Raw genomic sequence first — 26,163 nt, 5'->3', positions numbered from 1 at the left:
CTCATTGTTTTTTTTGATCTCCATGGTATATATATCCTGTATCTTCTGTTCAAAGATTATTTCTTGCAATCATACTTCTTCCATCCTGTACTGACAAAATTATCCCACCACCATTTCCTTTCTACCTGTCCTTTTGCAAATTAATTTCTCACTAATTGCTGTCAGAAAACTTCAATATTTTGTTCTCTTCAATTAGGACTGTTCAGTACCACATGCAAAACTCAGGACTATTAGTCAGGAACAGTAATTATTACTCTTTAGCAGAAGTGTTAATGTAAATAATAGTATAACGTCAATTTGTCTTCTTTGTAGGCTCTGACAGAAGCCGAGAGGATAGTCCTGAACTGGACCCCCCTCCTGATGTGGAAGACAACAGGCAGTGTGTGCTTTGCCTGAAATATGGAGATGACAACAGGAACGTGAGTATCTGTTTGTCATTTATCTCCAAGCCGATAATCAAAGCATACTGGTTGCAAATCTCAAATGTTTTGCTGTTTATTTTTGTATATGTAATGAAAAGCAGCAGTATTCTTTGAAACAAGGCTGGAAAGCTTGTTACTTGATTGACTTAAATGATTTTGGTTTGCCTGCCTTTGTTTTGGGAAGTTAGCTCAAATGAAACATTTTAAAAGTCAGGTCCTATTATTTGTAGATCTTACTGGGATAGTCTGTAAATTCTTTCAACAATTATTCAATTCAAAACCAAGAATCATTCATATAAATTCTTCATTCAAAATGTTGTTTAGTTGAAGTTGTGATTTAAAATTGGCTATAATTGTAGCATTGTACAGTTTTAAAGTGGTTGATTCAATTGTTGCACCTTATAATTGAACCCAGAAATCTTCCAACCCTTTTTGTGCCACGTAAGGACCAGGTAATGACCAACACAATCAAGTACCTACCATTAACATCTTGGGGCTTGCATTCAACTGAAGCTAGTTGGCAGCAAGGGTGGAGACTGAGTACTTTGGAGCATATGACTCACAGCCTGAACCATTAGAACCCCTCCATCATCTACAGGGCTTAGGTCAGGGAATGTGATAGAGTATATGATGCTCACATGAATTGATGAATGCACAAACAAACTCAGATTCATTGTTTTCCCAGGCACATCACAGAGACAGGCTGTTTATGATTTCTGATATTGGTAAAAAAAATCAGTAGTTTTATGTGAAATAAAAGCTGTACCGTAGCAACTCACTTTCATAATGCTTCTCGCCTTTGATTTCCACTACGAGTAACACCTCAAGGTTGTCTTCAACCTTGAGTTGGACATTGCTTTCTGTACCCACACTGCCATTGATTGATATCTTACTTAACGTCCCACTAGGATCATGGTGTTGCAGAGCAATGGCCTGTTACCACCATCTTGAGCTAGCAAGGGATGACTAATAAAGGTGATCTTGCCAAAGTTACACATCTTGAGAGGTAGCAAAAAGAACAGTAAAATAGAAGATATTCAGTTTCCATTTCTAATGTAGTTAAGCCAATAAATGCAGGGTATGTTTGCAAACCTTTTATTTCTTTCCTGAACTCTGCACATTGTCTGGACTAAAGAATTCTATGAATAAATTTCAACAGTTTATGTTCAGACTCTCTCTGCTGTTTGAAGTAAACAGCAGTGTGTTTCATTTTAACTGTAAACAAGAAATCTTCAGTGAACCCTGTAGCTGTTAACCATAGACCATTTAGCATAGACTTCATAATAGTGTCAAAGAATCTGTCTTCAAACCCAGGTATTCATAGAATAATTCGCTCTTTTAGGATGCTGGTCGTCTTCTGTACATTGGTCAGAATGAGTGGACGCACATAAACTGTGCCTTATGGTCAGCGGAGGTCTTTGAAGATGATGATGGCTCTTTGAAGAACGTGCACATGGCTGTAATTAGAGGCAAGCAACTGGTGAGTTTTAGTGGAGTTCCCAAAGAATGTCCTAAAATAAGCAATAGAGGCTTTTATGTTTCTTCAGTTCTGGGGTTCGGAGCTGTGATCCTGGACTGAAATACAAAGAATATTTTAAAAGTCCCTACATCTGATGTGATGCGTAAGTGGCAGTGATCTGAGAATGGAACTTATTCCATTGGTGAGAATATTTTCTATGTTCTCAACCCTTATAATATCTTACATTAAGTTTTAAAAATGATCATTATTTTTTCATTGGTTTTCCATATGTATCATCTGTGTACTCCAACGTTGATATCACTGTGATATACTGATCTCTATTATGGAAAATATGAAAGGAAACAATAAAAGCAAAAGAAGGCTGTGTACTATAGCTTGTACAATACAAATATAGATATCTGCTGGGAATGAATTGGGTATTGTATGTAACGTATTTTAAAAGTAATCTGTTATGTGCTGCTTATTTTTAAAAAAAAGTATTGGGGATATGGAAATATCAGAAACAATACAGCTGCATTGTTGGATTCATGTCCAGAGAGCAGTAAACAAACGATGGATGAAATAGATGCTTTGGATTGGCATGATGAGAGTTTTCTATTAAATGCTGTGAATGTCAGTACACAGGAATGGATACATAAGTCTACTATTGGTACCAAATTGGGGGGTTGGACATTTCAAGTTATAAGTAAAACCATAGAAGTATGTGGACAAATAATCAGAATGGGCAGATGGACAAGAATGCAGAGACCTGAAAGAATTAGTACGTTTCTAGATAAAGGAACAATGGAAAATATGTATCCAAAGTATATAAAGGAAAACTAGTGGCGCACTTACATGGATGTTTTAAGATGGAAACACAATTTTAAAACACTGTCAGTGTAGTTCCAGATTTATCCTTTTAAAAGGTGACCTACTTTTAGATTTCTAAATTGATTAACCACAACTGAGGATAAGATATTAGTCATAAAGAAAGGATCCATCGAATATTTCTGAAATGCAAGACCGGCAATTATAGTTTAGTTAAACGTTGCTTTTTTTACTGGAATGCAAGTGGTTAAGGGGAATCTAATTGTGGTGTTCAAAAATACAAAAGAGTAAGTAGTGAAAGATTAGTTCAGTAGATCAATAGCAAGATGAAATAGATCTAGGATTATCACTGAAATATCAGTAACAACATGTATTTAATATAATTGCTGAATTAAGTGAAACCTTCAGTCTTATCAGATTAGAACAGCAGATTCTAGCCTGGAACTCATCCTTATTCCTTGCTTAGATTCAATTCTAGCCAATAAGTACAGTTTTCTAATGAATTTTGGATTCTACCGCTAATAATGATAATGACAACATTGTTTATCTAATAAGTTATATTCAGATCATCCAGATTCTGTGTTTGGATTCCATAAAGTAACTCACTCTTGGATGTTAATTATCGTTGATACAGTTTATCCTGATGATTATAGATCTCTGATATTGTTTGTCGAACATAGTAGGCTGCCTTTAACCCTTTGTCAAGCGAGGCAAGAAGTTATAAAACAAGAGCATTGTTGTACGGATGGGATTTGAATTAACCTTTACTGTAAAGGCAAGCTTAACTTATTCACCTTGTGGTATGGTTGTTTCAAAAAGAAAAGCAAATAATGCAATCTGTGTTCAACACTCTATTCAACACTCTATAGGTAATGATTATTTATTCTGTTTATTAGCGTTGTGAGTGTTGCCAGAAGTCTGGAGCTACTGTCGGTTGCTGTCTTACATCTTGTCAAAGCAATTACCATTTCATGTGTGCTCGGGCAAAGAACTGTGTGTTCCTGGATGACAAGAAAGTGTACTGCCAGCGGCACAAGGATCTAGTCAAAGGGGAGGTAGGTTGAAGACAGGAGCTCTTTCCCACTGGACATGCACATACAGAAAATCATTAGTCCAAATTAGGGCAGAATTAAGCTCTCAGTAAATAGTTGATTAAAGTGTGAAACGATTGCTTTTTTTTCATAGAAGGAAACCACTTTGTTACATTAGTTTTCCACTGGCAAAGCTCAATTGATCACGGACAACTTACGATACAAGATTCTTTATCAATTTTATTAAACAGGGAAGCAGACACTGAGTGGTTTGTATGCTGTTGACTATTTCTGTTGAACTATACAACATTTCTTTACAGACTGTTGCCGATGATGGGTTTGCAGTTTCACGTAGGGTTTATGTTGACTTTGAGGACATAACTTTAAGAAGGAAGTTTCTGACAGGCCTTGAGCCAGAGAGTATCCACATGATGATTGGTGAGTGTAACAACTTTAATTTGTATAGCATCTTTCAAAGAGTATGATTATCAACCATAATTTGAAACTGTGCTACATGAAAAGATATTAAAACAGGTCACCAAAAATTTGGTTAAGCAGGTAGGCTTTTAGGTACAAACATTTATGGTGTACATAAAGTCTTAATTATTCTCCTTGGATGTGCAGATTGAAAGATGAGCTTCTTGTGATAATCATAGATTCTTAGTTAAATTGCCGTGAAAAAAATTCTCTCATTGTATTTAAAAATGTGAGGTTGAGAATGAAATTTGCTTACCATTGTTGAGTGTCTGGTCATCCACTGTAAGAATTTGCTAGTATAAGACCATTTCTGTCATTGGGCAGTTTGAATCAACTGATGCATATTAACACTAATGGTATGTTTCCATATCCATCTAAATTTGCAGGAGAGTTGAAAAAGAGATATGTACCAAATGGAGTCGGTATTATTTTTATTTAGCTTGGAATATTGGTGCCATAGACTCTCCCTCCATTCAAGTTCAGCCAGACCAGATATATTGGTCCGACGTTGAATTTTAATTTAATTTACATTCAATCTGGATCACTTATATTTGCCTGGAGTCAAGAAATTACAATGCATAGGAAATTCACTTACTGCACATAGTATGATGAGGCTCAAAAGACAGATAATCCTGAATCTTGGTGGTCATCTGTACAATGTGCTTTGATCCTCCTGAGTGGCCTGTTTCTATGCTGTACATTCTATGTAGTCACTATTTGGGAATTTCATGTATTTGTGTGTGCTTAGTTGTCCATGTTTTTAGCTGAAATGTTTCTTCATGAAGGCAGTTTTTACAAAGTATAATTTTGTTTCATCTCATAATCTAGGCTCTATGACAATAGACTGTTTGGGGATACTCAATGATCTCTCTGACTGTGAAGCCAAGTTGTTTCCAATCGGCTATCAGTAAGTTTCATTGTATTGCTATGAAATAGGCTGTGAGCGACAGAACATATAGGATAGGATGGAATCGTTGATAATGCAGTTCCTGATTTCAAGATCAGTTAATGATTATGATTCATAACAAAAACTAGATGTTCACAAATTTGTGTTTGATGTCCAAATGGTTCACCGTTTTCTGCTGCTTTTTGTTTCAGATTTTTCTCATTGTCCAATCCCAACATCTCAACGAGATGTAACATTTGATTTGAGATTGATTATTGTAAGTTTCAATTAGTGAGACATAAAATTGTTGTGTTACTCTTTTTGTACAGGGAAAGTTCAATGGATGGTATTACACTCTGGGTGGAGAATTTTTCCAGAATTGCTTAATGCCTCATTTGGTCACATACAGCCCTGATGTTCTAGCAGTTCAGTCTTGCCTCTCCTCTTGAGTTTAGCTGTTTGGACCAAAACTGTGATGAGGTTAGCAGTTAAGTGGCAGAACCCAAATTGAGCATCAGTGAACAGGTGGTTACTGTCTAAATGCCGTTTGATAACATTGTCAAAAATATCTATCATGTCACTAATGATAGAGAGGCAATTGATGGGATGGGAACGGGATGATCAGCGGCTGGATTGGATTTATCTTGGTCTTGTGTACACTGGTCTTATTTTAACTTGAATTAAGCAATTTTGAATTAAGAGATGTAGAAACCAGACTCGGTGTAGTCAGTTAACCCACTACTTCATAGTTTGCTTAATCTCCGGCTCTTTTCAACCTATCTGGTAGCCTTCAGGATAGGCTATCACCTGTCAACTCAATTTCTCAATTAAATAATACATTCAATTAAAATTCAAAACTTTCATTTGGTGATTGGGTATTTCTGCTAATGTGTCTTTGTGTTACATAAATTTATAGGTGCTCAAGGGTATACTGGAGCACAACTGATGCTAGGAAGCGATGTGTGTACACATGCAAGATCCTGGAACATCGACCACCTCCAGTGGAAGCAGAAGAAAACAGCACTTTAGAACATAGTGAAAACAGAACCATCGCACATAGTCCGAGCAGTCCAGCAGGTATGTGGGCAGGTTACGTTACAGGGTATTGTCCCTAAAGCATTCCCCTGTATTTTTTTTTAAAAGTAAGTTGCTAGTTAAGCCTTGCTGTTGGACCACATGCTTAATCTGATTTACAAAATGCTTAACTGTTGGAAGTACTAGTCTTTTGGATACATTTTTAAACTCAGACACTTCCAGCTGACTACAAATTTAAAACTTGCTGATCTAACACCATGAGCATTTGATGATGGCTGTCACTGCTTGCTGTTTGTCCACCACCAACTTCATTACTCTTTCTGCTATGATAGACTGAGTGTTAGTACTCACTTCTTAATTTAGCTCTGGCTGTTGTATCTGATGAAACTGTAGTTATTAATCCAGTGGATATGAAAATGGCACCACCTCAAATTTTTTTTGTAAGCTTAAATTTAGCATTGTAGATTGAAGTAAAAGCTTGGATTTGCTTGTTCCATTTCAAATAATGGAGAAGGAAGATCTCCATGTTCTTTGCTAATTATAGGAAAAGCTCAGTAAGCAAATTGCACAATATTACTAATTCTATTAACCTTCCAAACCCACATACTATAGATTGAGATCATGGATTACTATCTTGTGCAGCAGCAGACCGAAATATTTAATATCTGTGTTTTTTTGATCTAGCTGTAGAAATACTGAGGAGAGAGAAAGAGAGAGAATCCAACATTGGTAATTTAACATTAATTTGGAGTTATTCTTTTTTGTCAGATGGAGCAGTTGCTGAATAAATTACATGTCTGATTCATCAGAGGTGATAGTTAGCAGAAGATGATCAAGACTGGAATTTAAGCTGTTTTATATTATCGTACAGGGCTCTTTTCAGATTCTTTTTGTTTGCTGGTCTAGTGAAGGTGTTGATCAGTTTGAGAGAGGTAATTGAGAATTTTAAGTAAGCCCCTTAATTCTTTTGTTAAAAAGGCAAGAGAAGGAACAAGGTCCAAATAAAACAAACAAAAGAGCATAGTTTTAACAATATTTTGAGAATCTGAACAAATTTTTGAAAAGAAATCTGTTTGCTGTTTGTTGATTCTTTGCTATCCCTGAAATATAGTGATATCATTATATTCACCTTAATGGTTATCACTTGATTTATTATGTAACTGAAGGAAAATACCCTGTGTATGGACTTGGTTTATGCTTGTTGAAATTCTCTGCTACTTCAAGCTTGCCTCTGCCTCTGGCAGACTGATGTTTTGTGGCACGTGGAAGGCATGAATATAGGAATTAGTATTTTCTTTCGGGACGCATCAGCATGGGACACAACAAAAACGTGCAACTTGTCATTAGAAGTGCGACCATTGTTGATGCCTCATATACCGAGTTATAAAGACTTTTATTGGAGATGTCCTTGTTATTATTTTGGCTGTAAAAAACTGAGGTGATGAGGATATTCAAAGTAATTCAACACTTTCTATGCTCTGATACAAAATTCGCACTGTTTGGCTACTCTCAATGTATTCACCTTGGTTTTGCATGGAGTCACCAATTCTCATTTTGAACATGGGTATTAATAGCTAGTCACACATGGAAATCCACAGAATGAATGCATATTACCAGCTGGTTATTTCAAATTTGTAGCCTAACCAACTGGTACTGTTAGATTTGCATAGATTGATTTTGTCATTAATTCCCTGCAACTCCCACTGTTTATGTCTGGGGTGCAGCTGATCAAGGGAGCGCTGCAACTTCGCAGTTGACTGTGTCTAGTATGGCCAAAATTGTAATCAGGTAATTACAAACTTTTATGCTTTCCTTAATACCCAAGTACACCTTTCATCCATCAAACAGTACATTAAAAAAACTACAAGTCATTGGATAGATTTTTTTGAAGAGATGGAACAGGCACAATAGCCTTTTATATTGCATTATTCTACAGGGCTATGTCCTATTGAGGAATTTAGGTGATTGATTTGGCTTTACTTTGACAGAAATTGACATGGCGGAGAGTCACAATACAAATATGTCTGAAATACCAGATCACCACCCTCCTTCCCTCACACCTGGACCAATACCTCCTAGATTACAACCAGGCAGCAGGACTCAGACATCCAGTTTTTCTCCAACACGACGATCCCCAAGTACTGGATCAAGACCCCTTCCATCACCAGGTAATTGAGTTTACAAAGTGTTAACTTTGAGTAGTGTCAATTTTAGTAATTACCATTAGTTTAAATCAAACTATAAAGGAGGGCAATAAAGTGATAAATATTTGAGATCACAAATATTTTTAAGAGCATAAAATAATGCAGTGGAATAATAATTGCTCACATGTAACAAGGTTGTCTGAAATCTCTTTATCCCTATTTTAACAGATGATCATCCTATTTACTATAAACCAGCTAACACTTATAGCAGAAGAAGAATTTCATGCAAACGTGTTGAGCATTTGTTGATACCCCTCATTTTATAATTATAGACCATTTTTTATTTTGCTTATATCTATACAGAGGATGTACAACAATCAGATCATGGGTTCATTTGAAGAGAATTGTGCGCATTTCAAACTTTTATGTAACGTCTGTTTTGGGAATTTGAATTATTGTAATTCACATTTGAATTTCTCTCTGTATTCTGTATCATTTTATGATTCCTACAGGAATTTTCATGTCTGTTAAAGAGGTAAATCAGAATCTTTATTTTCAGTGCGAATGTATGTTTTAGATGATATTATGATATACTGTTTGGCTTGGGTTTAAAACAAGTCAAGTTGATGGGACAGAATTGTTTCTTTCTGGTATCTGTTAAAGATCTACTTGAAATTAGCATATGGGATTTCAACCTATTCCAGATGATTAATAAACCTGTGACATCTTGGCATGAAAGTGGAATGTTACTCAGAGGCCACGTTTTTATGTTCATGGGAATGGGCATTGTTGGCTAGGCCAACATTTATTGCAGGTCCCTAATTGCTAGTTAAGAGTCACTACGTTATTGTGGCTCTGGAGTTGTATCTGGCCAGACCAAATAAACATGGCAGAATTTTTTCTCAAAGACGGGTTTTTACAACATTTTACCATGGTTACATGGTTGGCTAGGTTTAATTCCAGATTTTATCCCATCATTCTGCCATGGATATAGAATCCCTACTGTGTGGAAGTGGGCGATTTGGCCCATTGAGAGCATACTGACCCTCGGCAGAGCATCCCACCCAGACATCCATTCTCCCCCCCCCCCCACTGTGCCCAATTCCTTTAAGCCTGTATTTCCTACGGCTAATTCACCTTCTGACATATGCCTGAACACTGCAGGCAATTTAGCAATGCCAATCCACCTAACCTGCACACCTTTGGACTCGATATCACCAGATCATTATTCCTTGGATTGTGGATTACTGGCCCAGAGACGTTATCATTATGCTATCGCTTCTCCAATGCAGTGCTGATGGTGAAAATTGGGATCACAGTGCTGTGATAGCGTTTCTTTTTTGAGTTTGGAGATTAAGGCACATTAAGCAGACCTCGTTTGGAAGAGTTTATTAATAACTCTGCATGTGATGCATACTATGTCTGACTAAATTATTCAGAGTTTTAAAGCTTAAATTATGAGTAAACTTGGGTTTTTATTCTCTTCAGGTTAAAAGATTGAACTATTTAAAATGGTAAAAGGGATTATTAGTGTAGACGGAGAGAAATAGTTTCTCATGGTGGTGAAAATCCAGAAGAAGAAGCACAGTCTTTAAATTTGTGCGAGTCTGCATAGCATTGGAATCAGAAAGCACTTCTACGTTAAGGGGTAGTGAAACTTGGGGTACTTATGTCACATAAAAGATCTGAAAGCTGGAATAATTTGAAAGTTTAATTGAGATTGATATATATTTATCAGGTAAGTGTTTCCAAGCGATATGGAGCAATGAGGTTATGGTGCAAATCGTCCCTGTTTTAGTTGAGTGGAGGAGCAGTGTTGAATGATCTATTTCTTACATGGGATTATAGATTCTTCACATTAAAAGGTATAACAGTATTTAATTTTACAAGTCCTTTGCATCTTGAAGAGAAAATGTGGCAACGCCACCAGGACTGGGCATAAGTAATATTCTTTCTGTTCTCTTGTTAAGGGAGCCCCACCCCAATGATACACGAGGTTGTCACATTTGCCGATGCTCTACTGTCATCAGGGAGGAGAAGTACCATTTCCAGGCGGCATAGTACATCTTCTGTATCACCACAACATTCCAGGCACAGAATGGCTTCGCCTTCCCAAATGGGCATGACATGCCTAAGATCAAGTGGGAATGCTAACACATCACCATTGTCATCACTCAATGTGTTATCAGACACTGAGACTGGAAGTCACCTTGGTGAACTTGTTCATAAAGCATTTCATTCAGGCAAAGTAAGCACTTCACACCAAGGAAGTGGCCCTTCTAGCCGTCAAAGATTCAGTAGTATTGATTCTGCCACAATACATCTTTCAGGAGTTTCTCAAGCAGTAGGCTCCCAACCTAACAGATCACCGCTGACATCCACGGGGCATTACAGTTCAAAAGAACATTCTCTGTCTTCATCTGGTAACCAGTCTCGAAACAGTGCCTTGAAAGGTGAAAATATTTCAGCTGTAAATGCATTGGATGGTTCAGTGACAACATCAGCACAAACATGTAACTCAGTTACGACAGTAACTGTATCACGTCCTTCACAGAAAGAAGCATTTAATAACAGTGGGTTGCATACAAACTCTAATGCGGTAACATCGATCGCCAAAGAAACTAAAGGCTGCACACTATCTTTCCACCCAAAGGATTCAAGAAGGTTGGTTGAGCAAAATAAGGACGCTGTTCAAACAGGAAAAATAAGTAGTTTTCATACTGTCAACCAAGACACTGAAAGAACAAGGCTACAGTCTGCGGGAGTCAGCCATGTTACAGCTACAGCAAATGAGCATCCTCGGTCAAACTGCACAGAGAAGCGACCTGGTGCTAAAGCGTCCTCCACTGATCTTTCCAGAAACAGCAAAGTGCAGGCAGTAAAGCATTTTGAGGGATGTCCAAGTGCAGATTCTGCTGTAGATATAACGGTTAATGCAAAAGCAGCCAGCAGTTTGTTGGCTGAAATAGATAAGAAAGCTCAGTCTACTGAAGAATCTAAACAGAAGTTTGGGGACAGATCTGCTGGTATTCAGCATTCTCTGGTCACGATCACTGGGGATGGAGTTCAGTCTGATATTGGCAAAAAGGAAATGCTTACTTCCCAAAACCAAGGAATTCTTGAATGCTTAGAACCTGACTACCTTGTTGAGGAAGATCATGACAAAAGTTTGACCACATCTATGTCTGGGGGCAGCTCTCAGGGAGGTGATGAGGCTGTATCCTCTTCAGTTGTGCCTTCTGTAATGTCAGAAAGTCCGGAAAATGAACGGGAAGTCCTTCGGTGTCCAAAGTGCAACAAAATCTACAAGCAAAGGGTGAAAAATCTTTTTCAGAAGCATGTGCTGCAATGTGGAAATCAAACTTCACAAGATGATGGAGATGGGAACAAAACACAGGATAATGATTCAAACAAAAGGCGGTATCCCCGCCGAAGTGCCCGAGCACGCTCAACCACATTTTTCGGGTTGACTCCCTTTTATGGTGTAAAGTCATATGGTGAAGAGGACTTTCCATTCTACCGAGATCCTTCAGGGAAAAAAAGAGGAGAACAGTCAACTCAAGGACAGGTAGATGGAGCTGATGATCCAAACACATCCTCTGATGAGGATATGGAATATTACTACAATTTCACAAGAACAGTAATCACGTCTGACCGGGAGGGAAGGCTTGAGCCATGCAATTTCTTCGATGGAGAAGATGACTGTCACTTACCCAGGATCAGCCAGCTTGATGGTGTTGATGATGGCACAGAGAGTGATGCTAGTGTAGCCATGACGGTAGGCAAAGCAACACAGGTGAGCAAGATAAAAGCCAAAGAAAATGGAACGGAAAACCTAGACCTAGATGGAACTGTCAACAGTGGGGTTGATGATGTAGAAAAGGAGGAACATGGTGTCAAATCAGTCTCTGACCTGAAAGGCAATGATTCAAAGTTAGATAACTGTCTTCCAGTGAGCAGAGTGAAGTCTCAGGGCCAAGACTCCATAGGGGAGGTTTCTCTCACCTCATTAGACAGTGCCAGGAGAGTCCACTCCAGCACACCTTCGGACAAGAATTTGTTGGATAGTTTTAACACTGACTTGTTGAAATCTGCCAATGACTCAGATAATAACAACAGCGATGACTGTGGTAATATCCTTCCATCTGACATCATGGACTTTGTTCTTAAGAATACTCAGTCGATGCAAGCTTTAGGGGAAAGCCCAGAGTCATCGTCTTCTGAACTCATAACACTGGGTGAAGGTCTAGGTCTTGTTAGTAACAGAGGAAAGGACATGGGCAGTCTCTTTGAAGTGTTTTCCCAACCTCTGCCCAGCACAGAAACTGTAGAAAGTGATGTCTCAGCATCCATTCCTGCAGAGGAGCCGTTTGAGTTGCCCCTGGAGTTGCCATCTGACCTCTCTGTTTTAACAACATGCAGTCCAACTGTTTCGAATCAAAGCCACAGCAGTCTCACTGTCATTTCAACGTCACAGCTGACCTCCACAGAAGACCAGTCAGTACTGAATATACCTGCTGCTGAGTCAGTAGAGAAAGGGGTGACTGTGACAGGAGAGAAGTCAGTGGCGGTAAATGATGCCGAAGTTTCTTTGATAGGGCATCAAGTTGTGGAGCCGTCTGGTGAAAGCCATATGGCTTCTGATCAATTCATGCAAAGTCACATGGATACCGACCAGTTAACTACACCAGCCTGTAGTCAGGTGGAGCAGGGGCCTAACGGCCAGGACATAACTGGGGTTGGCACCAGCTCACCAGTGGTCATTCCAACATCTGTTAGCTCCTCTGTGCCACCTCCAGGTCAGAAATACATTGCAAGCCCTGCAGACAGTCCTGGCCCTGCTCCCATTGCCAACACTGCAGTGCAAACAGCAACTCCACTTCTTAAACCAGGAACAGATAATGTAATTGTTGTCAATCAGCATGGACATCCACTCTACGTTCTCCAGACGTATCCCAGTGGTGTTACACAAAAAATAAATCTAGCACCTTCAGTGGGTCCTGCCCAAGCAGTTGTAGAGACAAGCAATACAGTCCTTGCGCAAAATGTTTCCATGGGAGGTAGCCTAGCATTAGCCACAGGTTTAAATGTAAGTTTGCCAGCCTCCCAATCGATATGCACTTCTGCCACAATGGCAAGCAGTAAAAGTTTGTTGACTTTGTCACAACACCCTCAGCTACATTCCTTTGCGGGACCTACCACGCCAGCATTTCAGTCTAACAGCACTAGCTCTCCCTCAGGCCTGCTCATCGGGGTCCAGTCACCTCCAGATCCACAACTTTTAAACTCAGAATCTAGTCAGAGGCCAGAGCTCCTCACTGCCACAACCTCTAGTCCAGGATCAGCCCAGGCTAAGAAAAGACCAATAAACAGGCTACCTTCCAAAAAAGGCAAGAAGCTTGCACCTTCATACCAACAGACTTCTAGTTCTGCTTCAGAAATTGTGCCTAATATAACTTTGAATAATTTCTCACCATCACAAGTCCCTGGAGGAATAACAAACCAGACCAGTTTGGTGGACTTAGGAGCACTTGCTAACAGTGGACCCCAACGAACAATTCCTAATATAATTAAAAGGCCTAAGTCTGCAGTAATGTATTTTGAGCAGTCCCCTTTGTCTGTGCCCCAAATTCAACAAAACCTGGGCGCAGCAGGTTCTACAAACATGATTGGTCCAGAAAATGCTCATTTGGCAGCTGGAAATGTGTCGGCCTTGGGTCCGGCCCAGTCAGTTTTGAACGTTGTTTCTATGGAAGCAGCGACAGCAGCAACTAGTAGGGGTACAGTAACAGGACACATCCTGGGCCAAAGTTCAGTCACCTTAACTACCCCCATGTTACTAGGGACAACAGACATCACTGGTTCAATAAGCAATTTGTTAATCAAAGCTAGCCAACAGAGTTTAGGACTTTCAGATCAGGCAGTTCCATTGTCTGGAACAGGAATGTTCCAACATCTAGCACCGCCACATAGCCCTAACAGTGGACCCCTGTCACCTTCTCAGAATATTTGTCTGCTGCCTTCCAGCCCTGCAGTTAGTGTACCAGTTGCACCAAGCTCATCTGACCAGGATGGGGCCTATCAGCTAAACCAACAGATATCTCAGCTTCTGTCTAGTAAAGGTGTTGTATCGACCTCCCAACTGGATACTGCCTGTAGTTCAGGAAGTCAAATATCAACGACCATGCTAACCGTCACAACTAGTGTTGTGAGCAGCACAGTTGTTTTTTCGACCACCAGCATGTCTTCACCAGTTCCAGTGAGCTCTGTGTTTTCCTCCACCACGGACCAGCCTCCTGTCAATGCAATGACTGTGGTGTCTTCTGAATCCCCAAAGGTCAAGCCCAGGGTAAAACGGGCATCACCTGCTTTGGACAAACAAAGCATTAAAAAGCACAAATCGGCCCATATTATGACTGAATCCTTTGGAGATCATCAAACCACTTTGGAGTCTGAATCAACCAACATTCCCCTGTCCTCTAGCACAGAGTAAGTACTTAATGTTCTGAGCAAAATCATAAGAAGTTTTAAGATGTTCATTTTAAAGTGACATAGTTCTTTATAAAGCAGATCTTAAGTATTTCTGACATACTTGACAGTATATTTGTGATCTGATATATGTAATAATAAGTGTGTGTATATTTATATACATCTATAAAATATGTAATGATTTGTCAGTCTCCTGTAGGAATACATTTAGGTGTCATTAATTTCTTTGCATGAAACATTAAGCCAGTCCTGCCTGTTCTTTCAGGTGGACTTAAAGGTTTCATGGCACTACTTCAAAGAACATTAGGGGAGTTATCCCCATGTCTTAGTTGCTATTTAACCTATATCAACATTGCATCAGAAGATTACCTGGCCACTATTGCATTGCTGTTGGTAGGAGCTTAACCTGGATACATTTGCTGCCATCTTTCCTGAATGCTGAAAGCTATTCCAACTTATTAGATAATTAATTTCTTAAAATAACAAATTATCAAGGAAAGTTTGTCATCAGGAACTTTTGCATAAAGTAAAATATCTAGGACACCTGTTTGACAGGGCTGGTAATTCACAAGCGCTATATTTTACATACACACTTCTACACTGCCTATAGGATTTTGGTGAAATTTAATGGCTAAGCAAAACTTATACACAATATCCACAGGAACTGGAAAAATGTACTGTAATACTATGCAATTTTACTATAACAAATCAAAATTGTATTGAGTGCATTTTAAATGATACTTGAGATGCTGAAATCTCTGCCATTGTGGCAACATTTTCAGATCATGATTCAAGAGTCTTTACAAGACTGTTATTCACCACATGATAGCACATTAAGACAAATTTGATATTTTCATTTAACTAGTTACTAATGCACTAAACAGACCTAGTAACAACACTTTCCCTAAATCTAAATGTTTGTAATATGTAACATAATTTTAGACCTATTCGAGTACGGATAAAGACCGTGCAAAATGCAGCAGAACTCGATGGGCACCAGCAAGAAGATGGTAACCGGGATTCTGAATCTCCAAGGTGAGCAGAGTTTATGGTTAGCCTTTCCAGTGAAATTCGTTACCATTTTCACACCTAAGCTCAAAGAACTACATTCAGTCCTTCGTTCTCCTGCATGAAACTTGAATGCAGCTGAGGTTATAGAGCATATGGTGGTTGATAGCTTAACTCACTGCTTAGTTCTAGTAAAATTGTTTGACTGAGCAAGTAACTCAGCCAGCTTAGTGAAATCAGAGGAGTTTGTTTTGAAAGTTCATTCATATAAACACTTCAAATAATTTTCAAGAATTGTACTGAGTTTTCAAAATAGTTAATTGCCAGCAAATTTGTCTTAATTCATTATCAATTAAAACAAATCCTTTCTTCACACTTAGTCAAATGGAACATATGCCAACGCTGCAGCCTTTTGAATCCATGAATACTGGAACATCAAACACAGAAGGACAGGATGACTTTGTCGCTGGTAACTAGCAAGCATTGTTTCATAATGCACTTTCGCTGAAATGTGGAACTACTGTGACTTGTCTTTATATGTGAACACTGAGGTTCTGTGACTTGGAACGTAGGGCCAAATGCTACATTTTCAGCTTTCTACTTCAAATCACATATCTTGTCTACTCTCTAAAAACTGTAGCGAAATAATGTTGACGTAGGACTGAGAGAGTGAGGACCCCACACGTAACTGGGGAATAATGCAGCCTGGAATGTCATTGTGAGCATAACATGAGAAATAGCAGAATTAATACACTTAGTCCCTTGAGCCTGCAATTCTAATCGTCAAGGTCATTGTTGATCTGATAATGGCCTTAAATCTGCTTTCCTGACTGTCCCTCATAGCCTTTGACTCTATTATAGGAAATAGGTTATTAAGGGAAGAAAGATAGGACGAAAACTATTTAAAGTTTAGGGCCTTTTTTTTCATCGCTTCTTTGTAGGATTACATAGCATTGCTTTGGCTTGTTTCTGTGCCATATATATCCTCTTGTCCCACCTTGTGCTGATATTTATACTCCATTACAGCCTTTTCCATTTTTTCTTATTTAAACTGCCAATCACTTCTTCCTCAAAATATTGTCCTCTTTCCACTTAAATGCAACTGCACTATTTACTTCAGTGGTGAAAATGGGTTACTGTGGTGTAACCCATTTTCAATATAAGTTTACAGTAAATTCCATTATTTTTAATTTTATGGAAATAAAACCCAATTTAAAATCAACAAGCTCATAGTGAGTCCATTCAGAGTCTTTGCAACAGTTGTACTGTAAGCGAGAAAAGACTAGAAATAAGTAGAAGCATTTTTTGACCCTTTTTTTATTTAACTCTACTGGTGTCAGATCTATAATAATGATTGTATATTAATGGAAATGACCTAGTTTCCTCAAAAGCCTGGTTGGATAAAGTAGTGAGGAGGTCATACTTATGGTTCTGGAAGAAAGATAGTTCTTCTGGTTTTTGCGTTTAAGAAGAAGATGAGGATGTAAAGTACACTGAAGAGTGTTCAGTATAAATCACATTATAGCCATTTTGGGCCAATTGGCCTGTTTATGTGTCCTAGGCTCTGCTTAATTTGATGTAAAATTCATCCTAAACTCTGAACTTGCTGATCTAAGCCAAGCAACAGTTTGAATGTTCTGTGGGAGTGGTGTTACTCCCACTGCAAGGTTATTGCAGATGTCAGGCAAAGGCTGAGCTAACCTGTCATCTACAGGAAGGATTACAGGGCATTGGACATACCTGAAGGTACTTTAGGAATAAGGTGACACTCGGGAGGAAGAGTGAAAATGGAAGAAATAAAACTTAGATTTATAGTGCCACTGTGTGTCTGGTTGGGGCACTGTAGGGAACAGGAGCACGAATAAACTCAGCAGAGCCACCAACAACCATACAGTTGTATTATTATTATTGTCATTTCCAAATAAAGGGATCCTTTGGACCATGTAATTTATGATCCAAAGTAAGCAAATGATTTGAATCTTTGTTTCATGAATTTTGCTGCCTTCAGTGAATAAATTATTTTTTTGCTCAGAATATTAAGAAAATTGACAGCAGAAATACCCAACTTCTCAAGACTTGAGTGCACCAACTAATCACTTACTTTTGATCTTCTGACTTTCCATTCCATACTTGGCAAAGGTCTTAGTTTTATCCATGTGCACCTACACCTTAATCATAGAATCCATACAGTGTGGAAGCAGGGGATTGGGCCCATTTAGTCCAGACTAACTCCCAAAGAGCAATTGTTAGTAACCACATCTCATCTGGGGAGCTCCTTCCAAAGCCTCTGACTTCATAGTCTTAGAACTCTGCACAACCCACTTCTCCTCAAAATACAGTCAGCACTGACTAGGCAGGCCACCTGTTTCTGCCTGTTCCATGAAATGTACTTATTCCTACTTTGACTTAAACCTTTTCTCATCTTGTCCAGTCACTTCCCACTTAGAGCCGCAATATTTCTGATGTTCTACATCAGTTTCAGGATCTTTAGTTTGTGGGCACCAGCAATGGATGTGCAATCCCTTTACATGAACATACCCTGTCAATATGGTCTCCAGGCTCTCCACTTCCTGGAAAGAAGGGCCCAAATTGTCCGCTTCCACCACCACCACCCTCTGCCTGGCTGAGCTTATTCTCACTTCTCCTTGAGATCCTCTCACTTTCTTCACATCAAAGATGTAGTCATGATACCCACATGGATCCCAGTTATGCCTGTCTCTTTGTGGGGTACGTGGAACATTCCTTGTTCCAATTATCCTTTGACCCTCCCCCCCCCCCCCCCCCCCCCCCCCCCCCCCCCCAATCAACCCCTGTTATATTGATAACATCATCGGTTCTGCCTCCCTCACTCATTATGAACTTGAAAAAATGATCAATTTTGCTTCCAGTTTTCAATCTGCCCTTACCTTCCCCTGGTCTAGCTCCAATTCCTTCCCTTCCTCGACATCCGCGTTTCCATTTCTAGGGATAGACTGGCCACCAATAGACAGTAAAACCCACTGACCCCCACAGTTACCATGACCATATATCTTCACAACCCGCTTTTTGTAAGAACTTCGTCCCATTCTGCTAGTTTTTTGGTCTCTGTCACATCTGTTCTGATAATGCCAGCTTCTGCTGGGCAACCTCTGAAATGTCCAGGCTTTTCCTCATTTTAGGATTCCCCACTACCATTGTTGACAGGCTCTTATCTGTGTTCAACCCATATCCTGCACTCCTGCCCTCACCCCTTCCCTTCCTTCGCTACAGCAATGATAGAGTCCTCCTAGTCCTCACCTACCAACCCACTAGCCTCTGCATTGAAAGGATTATAACTTGTCACTTCGATCATCTCCAGCAGAATATCACAACCAGACTCAGTTTCCCCTTCCCTCCCTTGTCAGCATTCTGCAGGGTTCCTCCAGGACAGTCTAGTTCACTGGTTCACCATTCCCAACATCATCTCATACCACAACGACACCTTCCTGTGAAATCACAGAAGGTGTAACATCTGCTTGTTTATCTCCATCTTCACTGTCCAAGGCCTCAGCCATGCTTCCCAGATGAAGCAGCAATTTAACAGTGCTTCACTCAATTTAGTCTGCTTACACTTTGGTCTCTTCTACATTGGGGAGGTGAAGTGCAGACTGGGTGACCACTTTTCAGAATACCTACGTTCTGTCTACAAAAATAACTTCTGGCTTCCAGTTGCCTGCCAACATTTCTGTCACAGGCCTGCAGCAGTGTTCCAGCAAGCTTCAGCCTAAGCTCGAAGAACAACATCTTATTTTCTGCTTGGGCACCCTGCGGCCTCCAGAACCCAACATAGAGATCAATAATATCATTCTGACACATTTTTTAACCCATCCCACACCTGGTGCAGTTTTGAGCGCAGTCGCCCATTTTCACGTATTCCCTACATATTATCATATGGAATGTTTCAGTGCAGCTAGCTAGCCCTTTGTCTCCTACTCTTAGCTTTTATTATCACTTACTCAGCTTTTCTTCTGTCCTGGCCTGCCATCCACAATCTTGTTGTTTACTTAGCCCTTTCACATATCTGTCCCCCTCTCTGGGCTCTGTCTCCCCCTATCTACTCACCTGTCCCTTTTCTCCTCCCTCACCCAACTTTGACTTCAATATAAATACCACGTTTTCCTACCTGCTATCAATTCGGATGTAGTCTCTGGACTTTGAATATTAACTCTGCTTACTTCTCTCAGAATGCTGCCAGACCTGCTGAATTTCTCCAGCAATCTCTGTGGGTTTTTTCCACTTGCATTTGCAGGCTCTGTTATGTAACAGCATGCAAAATTGGAGCAAAAGTAGACTATTTGGTTCTTCAAGCCTGCTTCACTATTCAATAAAATCATAATTATGTGTTTGCACTTGCCCATCTACACCGATAACCCTTCTTTACCCTGCCTAACCAAAGATTGTTCAACAATGATCCTGTCTCCACAACCTTCTGGGACAGTGTGTTCCAAAGTCACCCAGCCCTCTCAGAGGAAAAAACTTTTTCTCACCTATGATTGTGGTTGTCAGCCCGTCCATGCACTTCTCACAGTATTGCCACAGTGCTGCTTCACTCAACATCAGCCTCGACATGCATTGAACATCAGAAACAAAAATAGAAATTGCTGGGGAAACTCAGCAGTTCTGGCAGAATCTGTGGAGAGAAAGCAGAGTTAGCGTTTTGGATCCAGTGAACCTTCCTCAGAGCTGGATCCAATATGTAAAATATGTTTTCTCACCACAGGTGCCGCCAGACGTGCTGGATTTCTCCAGCAATTTCTGTTTATCTTTTAGATTTCTAGTATTTGTAGTTCTTTGTCGTATTGAACATCAGAACTTCCTTTTGGCTCATTCCTTGGAAGTAATTCAACCTGTAGTGGGGCCAGTACAGGGAACAGTAAATGTCTATGGAATCTTTTTGCAAAGTACAAATAAAGTTAATTCTTAAAGGGTTATTGGTTCACATATGTTCTGTTTTCCTGCTAGAATCCAAAAGCTCGGACGATGATGACTCCTTCAGCTCTCCCCTTCTTGCTTTGCTTGAGCAAGAGGAAAAGAGGAAAGAAATCCGGAGTGAGAAAAAAGCAAAGAAAGGCCTGATGTTTCAGATCACGAGCGATGATGGATTTCAGATTCAGTGTGATAATATTGAAGGTAGGGATGGTTTCTGATTTTGTCAGGGGAGGGGAGGTGCTGTCTTAAAAATATGTTGATTGGGTGGAGTCCATGATTCTTCTTGATTTTTCTGATAGTCTGCTGTGAACAGGAATTGCTAAGTAAAACCTCTTGACTTCACGTTTAGAGATAAGTTGGAGACAAATCATTAACCCCAAATTATTCTCATGCCTCCTCCGATGATCGGGCATCAGCAGTAGTCTAGATGGAATAATGATGATCGGGCATCAGCAGTAGTCTAGATGGAATAATGATGATCGGGCATCAGCAGTAGTCTAGATGGAATAATGATGATCGGGCATCAGCAGTAGTCTAGATGGAATAATGCCACTTACTTTGGATTACAAAAATACTTTGAAATAATACTACAATCGTTTTGAAAGGTGGTAATTAAATATTGAAGACCAAGTAATTTATTAACTATAAGAATGGACAGCAACCAACATTGAAGGGCAGAGAAAACAGCACACTGAAGTAGAGATTGGAAATGGCTAGAAAAAGCCTAATTTGTCCATTGATTGAAAAGGGGAACTGGATGGTACCTGCCATTCATCCTTTACCACCTCTCTGCAACCTTCATTGAGTTGAAATCAAAACTCGTTAGTCACTCTCTCCCAATTGTTTTTTATATCTAATCCTTCCACCCTTATATATTTCATTTTCTCCTGTGTCACCTGTGGTTCATGAGGTCAGATGTTTGTGTTTCAAGTTGCGTCCGGAGACATGACCCCAAAATCGAGGTTGACATGTCTTTCGGGTTAGACTTGAAATTGAGGTCGTATCTGCTGAGTTTGAAGAAATGCAGGGAAATTTTCCCTGTTGTCCTGAACAGCATTCGTACTTTACTCAACATTGTAGTCACTATTGCTTTTCTGGGACAGTGACTTAGACCTTGCTTTGCATTCAGGTTTCTAATGCTACAAAGCTTTAGAAGTAAAGCACAATGAAGCATTCGGAGGTTGGGGAAAACCTTTTGTTTAAAAGCCCTTTTCTTACTCTTTCACATTCATAATGTTTGCCACATGCTTTGAACCCTTTTAAATGAGGAACGTTGCAAACATATGGTTTTGGGATGTCTAGAATTAGAATCGAAGTATATATCTGCCTAAATTATGAGAACTGTGAATTTGTATGCAAAAATAAATTTAATGACGGTAACTTTCTTTTTCTAGAGGGGTGGAGGGTGCTGACTGACAAAGTACAGGAAGCTCGGTCCAATGCCCGTCTAAAGCACATATCATTTTCTGGTGAGTGTTGGACGCTGTGAAAGGAATCTTACCTCACAATGGAGGTGGCTGTTAGGAAATACAGATTTTACACTTGATAAGGTCATCTCTGCATGAGCAAGAGCAGCTAAAATATCAATTGCAGCTCCAAAACTTCCAGTAATATGTGAGTCCAGCAGAAACATAGAAAACAGGAGCAAAGTAGGTCATTCGGCAGTTCGAGGCACCCTCACCGTTCAATATGATCATATTGGTCATCCAACTCAATACCCTAATCCTGCTTTCTCCCCATACCATTGATTATTTTAGCCTTAACTATATCTAACTCTTTCTGTTAAGTCTTAATGTTTTGGCCTCAACTACCTTACATGGCAGAGAATTTCACAGACACATCACTCACTGGGTGAAGAAATTTCTCATCTCACTCCTAAATGGCCTACCCTATTCTTAAGACTATTGGCCCTTCATAATTACCTCAATGACTGTGCTGTGCTAAGTTCTTAATGTGGTTATTATGGAAATGAAAGCTTTTTCTTGGAGAGAGAGCAATCAGTATGTTAGTATTAACCAAACCCCAGAAGCAGGAAACAGTATGTTTCTGTTAGAGTGAAAGGCAAGGCTGGTTGGTGTAGGGAATGCTGGATGACTAGAGAAGTTGAGGTTTTAGTCAAGAAAAAGAAGGAAGCTTATGTCGGGTATAGACAGCAGAGATCAAGTGAATCCTTAGAAGAGAATAAAGGCAGTAGGAGTATACTTAAGCGGGAAATCAGAGGGGCAAAAAGTAGACATGAGATAGCTTTGGCAAATAGAGTGAAGGAGAATCCAAAAGGATTTTGTAAATACATTAAAGATAGAAGGGTAACTAGGGAGATAATAGGGCCCCTCAAAGATCAGCAAGTCAGCCGATGTGTGAAACTGCAGGAGATACTAAGTGAGTATTTTGCATCTGTGTTTACTGTGGAAAAGGATATGGAAGATATTGAATGTGGAGAAATATATGGTGACATCTTGAAAAGTGTCCATATTACAGAGGAGGATGTGCTGGATGTCTTAAGACTCATGAAGAGGGATAAATCCTCAGGACCTGATCAGGTGTATCCTAGAACTCTGTGGAAAGCTAGGGAAGAATTGCTGGGTCCCTTGCTGAGACATTTGTATCACTGATAGTCGCAGGTGAGGTGCTGGAAGACTGGAGGTTGGCTAAGGTAGTGCCACTATTTAAGAAATGTTGGTAAGGAAAAGCCAGAGAACTATCGACCGGTGAGCCTGACATTAGTGGTGGAGGGCAAGTTGTTGGAAGGAATCCTGAGGGACAGGATTTACATGTATTTGGAATGGCAAGGATTGATTAGGGAAAGTCAACATGGCTTTGTATGTGGGAAATCATGTCTCACTAACTAGATTAAGCTTTTGGAGAAAGTAACGGAGAGGATTGATGAGTGCAGAGCGATGAACGTCATTGATATGGACTTCAATAAGGCGTTCGACAAGGTTCCCCATCGGGGACTGTTTGGCAAGGTTAGATTTCATGGAATACAGGTGGCACAGTGGTTAGGCCTGCTGCCCCGCAGCGCCAGAGACCCGGGTTCAATTCCCGCCTCAGGCAACTGCCTCTGTGGAGTTTGTACATTCTCCCCGTGTCTGCGTGGGTTTCCTCCGGGTGCTCCGGTTTCCTCCCACAGTCCAAAAATGTTCAGGTTAGGTGAATTGGCAATGCTAAATTGCCCGTAGTGTTAGGTGTAGGGGGATGGGTTTGGGTTGGTTGCTCTTCGGAGGGTTGGTGTGGACTTGTTGGGTCAAGGGCCTGTTTCTACACTGTAAGTAATCTAATCTAAAACTAGCAATTTGGATACAGAATTGGCTTGTAGGTAGAAGACAGAATGTGGGAGTGGAGGGTTGCTTTTCAGACTGGAGCCCTGTGACCAGTTGTGTGCCGTAAAGGATGGTGCTGAGTCCACTGCTTTTCATCATTTATATAAATGATTTGAAGGTGAACATAAGAGTATAGTTAGTGTTACGACACAAGGTAAACTCACCTGCTTAATTTAAAACCAGCAACACAGAAAAGATTTATTCTATGCAGTAATCTGTAAAAATCAAGTGGCCAAGAACTATTTAAAGTAAAATTAACAACTTAAAAGTATAACAGAATAATAAACCAACCACTATTTACAATTTCTTTCTCTAACCTATCTTTTACCTTCCCTTCTAAATACTAGTCTGATAGAACTCTCAATTAAGATTTACAAACAACACTTATCTCAAAGCCAGACAGTTTTTGGTTCTTGTCTTCAATCTTCTTGTGTCTTCTTTTCTTCTGGATAGGGAATTCTGCTTTTTAGCTTATTGATCGAGAGCGATTTTTCAGACAGTCTGTTTACTTGCTAGATCGTGGCAGTTCTCCTCTCAACAGTCTAATTTTCCCTGGTCTTATACTCCAGAGCATCGGATTGTATCGTTGGCCCTCAAGATTGTCAATATACTCAATTCAAACTTGATTGGAGTTTGATATGTTTTGGGTATAATTTAAACCGATTGGCCGAATTCGGATTTGTTTTTGTCTCCAGGCAACGAACTAATCGGGTTGTTTGACCCAGTGTTATATTGAAACCTTTTTGAGTACATTTGGTGCTGTGTCCAGTAGTTCTGCTGCTTTTAACTCTCTTAAAGTACACCCACATCTTCATAACACCTTCCCCCCCACCACCTTAAGAAAAAAATGTGCCATCAAAATGAAAAGATTTGTTTTTTTCTACCTTTTAAACACATTACTCTAATATACCGATAACTTTCATTTAAGTTCACCTTAATTTCTTCCCATATACCTATATAATAACACACAGATAAAACATTAAATAAAGACAAATCTCATCTCAATTCTATCAGTTAAATCCGCGATAACACGTCTGCGATTAGATTCTTCTGAACCACAACATGTATGATTTTTAAATTAAGTCTTTAGCATAAAACTCCAATGAAATAGTCTCATTTTCTTTTAAAACATTCTAAGAATGTAAGCGAGTTGTGATCAGTGTACACAATTGTCTCCGACACATTGTAAGTTTGCAGATGATACTAAAATTGGAGGTGTAGTGGACAGCGAAGAAGGTTATCTCAGTGAAACGGGATCTTGATCAAATGGGCCGAGGAGTGGCAGATGGAATATAATTTAGATAAATATGAGATGCTGCATTTTGGAAAAGCAAATCAGAGCAGGACTTATACACTTAATGGTAAGATCCTGGGGAGTGTTACTGAAGAGACCTTGGAGTGTAGGTAGATAGGATAATGAAGAAGGCGTTTGGTATGCTTTCCTTTATTGGTCAGAGCAGTGAGCGTAGGAGTTTAGAGGTCATGCTGCAGCTGTACAGGACATCAGTTAGGCCATTTTTGGAATATTGTGTGCAGTTTGGATCTCCCTCCTATCGGAAGGATGTAGCGAAACTTGAAAGGGTTCAGAAAAGATATACAAGGATGTTGCCAGGGTTGAAGAGTTGGAGTTGTAAGGAAAGGCTGAATAGCCTGGAACTGATTTCCCTGGAGAGTTGGAGGCTGAGGGGTGACCTTATAGAGGTTTATCAAATGATATGGGGCATGGATAGGGTAAATAGACAAGGTCTTTTCCCTCGGAGAAAGTGAGGACTGCAGATGCTGGAGACCAGAGTTGAAAAATGTGGTGCTGGAAAAACACAGCAGGACAGGCAGCATCTGATGAACAGGAGAATCAACGTTTCGGGCATAAGCTTTTCTTCAGGTCTTCTCCCTGGGGTGGGGGAGTCCAGAACTAGATGGCATAGGTTTCGGTTGAGAGAGGAAAGATATAAAAGAGACCTAAGGGGCAACTTGGTGTGTGTATGGAATGAGCTGCCACAAGAAGTGGTATAGACTGGTATAATTGCAGCATTTAAAAGGCATCTGGATGGCTATATGAATAGGAAGGGTTTAGAAGGATATGGGCCACCTGCTGGCAAATGGGACTAGATTAATTT

The 26,163-nt window shown here is 39.8% G+C and overlaps 1 protein-coding gene across 5 annotated transcripts in view; it reads left to right on the top strand.

The window, feature by feature from the left end:
• Positions 1-26,163, top strand: part of kmt2a (lysine (K)-specific methyltransferase 2A) — a 148,321-nt gene that overhangs the window by 104,308 nt on the left and 17,850 nt on the right. For all 5 annotated transcript variants that reach the window (XM_060847052.1, XM_060847051.1, XM_060847050.1 and 2 more), the window contains exons 20-31: positions 313-419; positions 1,765-1,902; positions 3,606-3,764; positions 4,061-4,178; positions 5,046-5,124; positions 6,020-6,180; positions 8,127-8,306; positions 10,253-14,771; positions 15,714-15,806; positions 16,160-16,248; positions 20,760-20,927; positions 22,121-22,195. In XM_060847052.1, coding sequence (XP_060703035.1) covers positions 313-419; positions 1,765-1,902; positions 3,606-3,764; positions 4,061-4,178; positions 5,046-5,124; positions 6,020-6,180; positions 8,127-8,306; positions 10,253-14,771; positions 15,714-15,806; positions 16,160-16,248; positions 20,760-20,927; positions 22,121-22,195 — 5,886 coding nt within the window. The remainder of the gene's footprint in view (positions 1-312; positions 420-1,764; positions 1,903-3,605; positions 3,765-4,060; positions 4,179-5,045; positions 5,125-6,019; positions 6,181-8,126; positions 8,307-10,252; positions 14,772-15,713; positions 15,807-16,159; positions 16,249-20,759; positions 20,928-22,120; positions 22,196-26,163) is intronic.

Source organism: Hemiscyllium ocellatum, chromosome 29 (genome assembly GCF_020745735.1).
Source record: "Hemiscyllium ocellatum isolate sHemOce1 chromosome 29, sHemOce1.pat.X.cur, whole genome shotgun sequence".
NCBI lineage: Eukaryota > Metazoa > Chordata > Chondrichthyes > Orectolobiformes > Hemiscylliidae > Hemiscyllium > Hemiscyllium ocellatum.
This window is presented reverse-complemented; position numbering and strand designations above follow the sequence as displayed.